Source organism: Purpureocillium takamizusanense, chromosome 13 (assembly GCF_022605165.1).
Source record: "Purpureocillium takamizusanense chromosome 13, complete sequence".
Taxonomy (NCBI): domain Eukaryota; kingdom Fungi; phylum Ascomycota; class Sordariomycetes; order Hypocreales; family Ophiocordycipitaceae; genus Purpureocillium; species Purpureocillium takamizusanense.
The window spans coordinates 284,098-290,097 of NC_063080.1; the positions used below are offsets into that span (position 1 = coordinate 284,098).

A 6,000-nucleotide genomic window follows, 5' to 3' on the forward strand; every position below is an offset into this window, starting at 1 on the left:
AATATTGCTTAGTATCTACGCTGTCATCAGACAGTCCCATTCATGCCGCCGCGTCTGTCTGCTGTGCTCACGACAAAACCCTCAGAGTCCCCCGATGCGCAGCCTGGGCCCGCGTCAAAGCCTCATCGACTCGATCTCGAAACGCCGCATCCCCGTCCCCCTCGACCTCGGCGTCGTACTGACGCACAATATCTAGCGTTTCTTGGATCCGCGTAATGCGGGATTCGATGATAGACGTCATGTTTTCTTGCATCTCGTCGGCAAGCTCGCGGAAGTCTCGCCGCCACTGGCTCATCGTCTCCGTAAAGAGCCTCTCCTGGGCCAGCCGTCGCCGTATGATGGCCTTTCGGCGAGAGTCACTTCCTCGTCCTAAACAAGTCCACCCATCAGCAAAAAAGCGCATGCGGACCAAAGAACACGTGCCGCCGATATGTGGGATATGGGAAGCAGCAAGCATCGTGTCTTTTTTTGGGTTCTGTGCTTACCGCCCTCAAAGTTACATTCTCGATAAGAGCCTTCCATGGCTCTTCCGATGAAAGATGTCCTGATGCCAGACAAGGCATCTGTTTGCAGCGAGCTAGGGCCATGTAGCGGGTTAATATGTACCGACGTAGGACCCCTTGGGTAGTTCAATGCATGCCACGTACCTCAGCTTTTCCTCCAGGTCCATGTAGGCCTCCTCAACGCTGCTCATCGCCATGTCCAGATGATTCTCAAGCGCCTGAATAAACGGGAGCACTACGTCCCCGATAGCATCAGATTGTACCTCTGGCGCGTTTGGTCAGCTGGTTTGCATGCAACAGCGAAGATACGTAGCAGCCCGTGCTCCGACAAAGCCGTCCCAACTGCACCGAAACCAAGAACCCATCCTCCCAAAGCATCGAAATAGTGAAGTTGAAGAATTTGAACATACCCAAGTGCGAGATGATCCTATCAAGCAGCTGCTCGATGAGACGGACAACAGCCCCATGCTGGGCCCTCACCGTTCTGCGCACAGCGTCCCAGGGCTCGCTGACACATTGAACCATGCCGGCGATGATTTCTTCGTTCCAGTTGCATCGCCCTGCGGCCTCGGTACGGTGTATGCCATAGTTTCGGCAGAAAGCGGAGTAAGTTGCTATAAAGGGTGACAATCAGCCGTCGCTCTTCGTATGTACTACGCCTCATAGTGGTGAGGCAATGTATTTGCCTACGGTGGTACCACTGCCGAGTTTCAGTAAACCACATTACCTGGGGCGTGACATGACCAACGATCCAATGCTTACCTGCTCCCACTTCAATCCGGCGTTCTGAGCTGCCCGGCTCCAATGCAGCGTATTGCGCGCTTGATACACGCAAGGTTAGTTCAACCCGGGCCCTCGTGTATAAATATCCGTCTCCAACGTACGGGTATAAAGCTCCTCGTCAAAGCATCGCTTCGCAGCCCTTCCCACAGTTTGGGCGGCGGACCTGCGTGACATCAGATCCTACGACAGTCTGTTAGTACGCAACGCAGTGAGGCAGCCATGCACACAAACCTACTCCTGTCAACCAACCTTCAATCGTGTCCAGAGCGTCGCGAAGCTCATGTCCCATCTCTGAACCAGCGTTTTCGGCCGTCGATTGAACCCACAGCTGAATCTCAGCAAGGAGCGCCGGCACCTTGTGCTTCATGTAGTGCGTCGCGGCAGCATGCTGGCTCGTGGACACGATGGCAATGCAATGACGCCGCACAGCCATAATGCTACTAAGGTGAAGGTAAGGCAGAGCATCGTTGCTCGGCTTGTCGCGGCTGTCCCAGTAGAGTTTGTTGCTGACGCAGAAGACTGCGACTTCGCCGGTAGGCGCGGAGGAGAGATACACGTCAATCAACGCTTGTGTGACATCTTTGTTGCGGACGTCGATGATGTACTTTTTCAGCCTGAACAATGACAGTTGTGTCAGCGACTGAGCGTGGAAGATTCGCCATGGAGGCAATCAGGAACAAGCTAGCACTGACTCAAACTCGGCTTCCTCCCTGCGTTTCCTGCAATGTAAAGTTAGACTACGTGAGTGCAAGTTAGGCCAGAAATTCGTTCAAGGGCAATACTAACGCGGCTTGGAACTTTTCGCGGCTCAATTGGTTGAGCTCGTCCTGCTCATCGATCGAGAGAGTAGGCGCGGACGCTAATTCTTCAATATCCTCGTCTATGCGACTGCAATCTCTAGTCTCGATATCGAGATTTGTCATCCGGCGTCGGATTGCCTGCGCTCGTTCGCCCCTATAGTCTCGAACCGCTTCTGTCGGCTCAATGACCTGCCCGTCCACTCCAAATTAGCCATACCCTAGGGTATTTAGTACAGAGTTGAAGAGGTACACACGTCCGATTTGGTGCAGATAATGCCGACTCGAGAGAGACCAGCGGGCCGGGCAAGGTCAAAGACATCTCGGACTCCTTGGTCAGTAGTAGCCCTGTCAATGTTGCACGTGACAAATATCTCATTGCATTGGCGAAGGAATCGCTCCGTGACATTTCTGCGAGCTGCGTTTGTATCGCGGAGTCCTGGACAGATATGTAAATGAGGATTGTGTTTTGGCGAGACTACAAATATAGCCCTGCATGGTTCGTACCTGGTAGGTCGACCAAAACGAGGCCTTTACTTAGTATGTGGGCATTGAGAAAGACCCTGCGGGTAGTTTGTTAGTGTCGTAAATCTTAGGAGCTTGGTTCAATCTCGGAGAGCTTACTTGATACTACGGATGCATGGCCAGATGGAGGGTTCGTTGGAAGATGGCCGCTCTGACGAAAGGCTTGCTAGCAGAGCCGAGCAACTCTCCACTGTAAGCCCGGGTCTAGGGGCCGTTGGCTCTGACCGGAGCAGAGTTACTGTCCAACTCTTCAAGTTATTGAGAACGCTAGTCTCCAGGTCGCTGAGTAGAAAAGTCTCATCTTGGAGACGTCCACGGAATAAAGCCCGAAAGGTATCCAACGCCAATTGTGCATCGGCCTGAAGCTGGTCTCTCGCCTCGGGATCCGTGTTGCTCATTTCGCCGCTGTCTATGGCTTGTTGTAAAAAATGGAATTGTCGGTAGGCATGAAGCATGTTGCTCAGCTGTTCCGTGAGCTCGTCCACGCTGAACAAGTCCACTTGGACAGTGAGGGTTGGAGACTGGTGATACCGGTATTCCGTCGCCACGCAGGTGCAAGCCGCACCCGAGGTACTCTGTAGTGCTGGTCAGACCTTTGGCTCTACTGGCGTGTTTTGGGATAAAGAGTTGTTGCTCGTACCGCTCGCGCGAGGTCTTTAAAGTCAAGCAGCGAGTTGAGCAGACTGCTTTTGCCTGTTGTAGAAGTAGCGTGATGAGTATTTCTGCCTTTGACACGTGGGAGTATAAGCTCACCGGCGCCAGTGCCTCCCACAAATGCTACTGTCCTCGTAGAAGGACAATTAAAGGAGGCCAAGTCTTGCGCCTCATTGCGCAAGCGATGCATTATAGAACCAGTGTCATTATGCAGGGAACCGCTTTCCAATGCCACCACGATGTCGGCCATGAGCCCTTTCGTATTGCGAAATGCATCCTGAAAGCCTGTCTCGTTGAAGGCGTCTTGCGGTGGCTCCTCGTCTGTTACTTGGTGGCGGACCGCCAGAGGGCGGGAGCTCGAGCGTCGTCCGCGAGAGCTCCGGCGCGATGTGCGGTCCCCGCTTCCGTTGGTAGGCGCTTCAACTTGCAACGGAGGCCTCGTGCTCGACTGCTCCGCCGTGATGTTGTTAATAGCGGCAGTGACACTGTTCATATCCAGTTGATCCGGGCTAGATAGGTGCACCTGTTGCATGTCTCGACTCAACTGTTCAGCCGGCGAAGGCCGCCTATCTTGGCCAACATGGTCGTACTCGTCCTCAGAGTCCGATGTACTCGGAGTGGAAGGCACACTCGGGGACGGAGCCGAGGTCACAGTAACTCGAGGTGCTGCAGAGTCGCCCCGACGGGCTTCAAACGCAATCGGGGGTTCGGTCAACATGTCCGCCGAGGAGGGACCTTCCACAGAGGGTAGCGGTACGTCGGCCATGGTTCGGGAGAGTTATCGTGCAAGTAACCTACTGCTCGGGGAATATTCAACTCCAAGCCCGAGGGTGAGGGTGGGCGTATTCTAGGTATTGGCCTTGATGAATATCTGACCTTGGACGTAGGCACGCCGTCTGAGCCTCAGCCGTGCCCAGGGCCAACCGAAAGAGTTCGTTGGCCATGCTCTCCCAGAGTATGCCTCGCCTGTGGGGGCGCGTGCGTACGAGCGACTCCTCTGAGCCGAACGCTGTCCGGACGAAAAGGAACTCAACGTGGGTCACAGGCTACGGCGTCTAGGAGCGGGCCGGTCCAATCCGGTGTCAGGAATGCAGGTCTATTTGGGGGGACCTGCGGCATGCCCGACGGGCTGGAGTGGCTCCAACAGGGCAGCCCTGGCAGGTGGGATTGCGTCCGCTTTTTTTCTGCATCCTTTCGGGGGCGGTACATCGTTCCTAATATTATCCCTGTGTCCTGGGGTGCATATGGCGGCGGCCTCCTGGAGGCAGCCACTTTCGTATCTGTTCCTGCGAAGTATTGCACCAACACAACTGGCTGAGACTGGCCGAGGCCTGATTAGCAAAGCAGCATACCTTGGTAACTGCTTGCATGTAAGCGCTGTTGACGATGATCCATCTTATCTCCATGCCAGGTCAGGGCTCTAGACAGGGGTCTCGCCCGCGCCGAGCCGCCCCTGCGGGGACTCCATGTCGATCAGACGCCGACAACCTTGGCCGACCCCGCTCTCACAAGCGCCTCAAGGGCCTTCGCAGGCGGTGGCGGCCGGGTCAAGTGACAAGTGACGAGATTCGCCATCACAAGTCACATCGCCTCACCTCACCTCATGGCGCATGTTGCCCCGACGCAGAGTGACTTGTTGCTTCCGCCCACCGAGCGTCACAGCGAATAGTCGCAAGCCAGATGCGCGTCGCCGACATGCCATGGGCGGCGAGCAACAAACGTTGCCCCTGCCCCCGCTCGACGCGGCGTGGGATCCCACGCTACCGACTAACGACGACGACGAGTACTGTTGGACGCCGCTGCAGCTCGCGGCGCGAGGCGGCGACCTCGACACGATGCGCAAGATCCTCCACGCCCACCCTTGTGCTGCCGTAAATGATTCCCCGCGTGGCTACTACGGCCAGACGGCGCTCCAAGCGGCGTGCATGCAAGGGCATGACGAGGCGGTGCGGCTGTTGGTCGCTGCCGGGGCGGATGTCCACGCCATGGGCGGGAACAACATGCAGCGCAACGCGCTTCAGATTGCCTGCGGTCAGGGAAACGAAAGGGTCGTGGACGTTCTCCTCGATGCGGGCGCTAGGGTGGAAGAGCGGCGGTCCTCGTCGCCTCGTGCGGACGGGGGCGTCGTGTCACAACGAGGCCGTCCATCAGACACCCCGACTTGCTCCACAGCCATCGTGGCAAGGTATAACGGACGCACGGCCCTGCAAGCCGCCTCGGAGCGCGGCCACGAGCGCATCGTCCGCAGACTCCTGCACCTCGGCGCCGACGTCAACGCCCCCGCATCGCCCACAGCGGGCCTCACCGCGCTGCAGGCCGCGGCCAGCAACGGCTTCACCCCCATCGTGCGGCTCCTCCTGCGCCACGGCGCGGACGCCAACGCCGCGCCCGCCCGGACAAAGGGCCACACGGCCCTGCAGGGGGCGTGCCTGCGCGGGCACCTCGACGTCGTGGACGTGCTGCTCAACGAGGCGGGCGCCGACGTGGACGCGTGGGGCGGCGCGTGGGGCGGTGCCGACGAAGGGGGCACGGCTTTACATGCGGCAGCGGAGAAGGGCCATGTGGACGTCGTGAGGAGGCTGCTGCGCGCGGGGGCGGATGTGAATGCTTGCGGTGCGAGGAGAAGGCAGACGGCGGTGCAGAGCGCGGCGGCGGGGGGCCATGAGGAGGTGGTGCGGGTGTTGAGAGAATGGGGGGCGCGAGGGGGGACGGGAGGGGGACGGTTTCTGTTTTCGTAG

The 6,000-nt window shown here is 57.8% G+C and overlaps 2 protein-coding genes across 2 annotated transcripts; one reads left to right on the top strand and one right to left on the bottom strand.

Annotated features, from left to right (window-relative positions):
• Positions 1 to 67: 67 nt before the first annotated feature.
• On the bottom strand, positions 68 to 4,028 carry JDV02_010602 (uncharacterized protein; the record flags this gene model as incomplete). The annotated part of the gene is made up of 15 exons (XM_047992350.1): positions 68 to 369; positions 486 to 577; positions 648 to 768; positions 914 to 1,117; positions 1,194 to 1,203; positions 1,266 to 1,324; positions 1,388 to 1,466; positions 1,522 to 1,900; positions 1,979 to 2,005; positions 2,073 to 2,275; positions 2,341 to 2,522; positions 2,591 to 2,646; positions 2,708 to 3,183; positions 3,249 to 3,301; positions 3,362 to 4,028. The coding sequence occupies 15 exons, from the start codon at positions 4,026 to 4,028 to the stop codon at positions 68 to 70; spliced, it is 2,910 nt and encodes a 969-aa protein (XP_047848364.1).
• A 730-nt stretch (positions 4,029 to 4,758) lies between these two features.
• Positions 4,759 to 6,000, top strand: JDV02_010603 (uncharacterized protein; the record flags this gene model as incomplete). Its single annotated transcript, XM_047992351.1, has 1 exon — positions 4,759 to 6,000. Exon 1 carries the CDS (start codon positions 4,873 to 4,875, stop codon positions 5,998 to 6,000), a length of 1,128 nt encoding a protein of 375 aa, XP_047848365.1. The 5' UTR covers positions 4,759 to 4,872.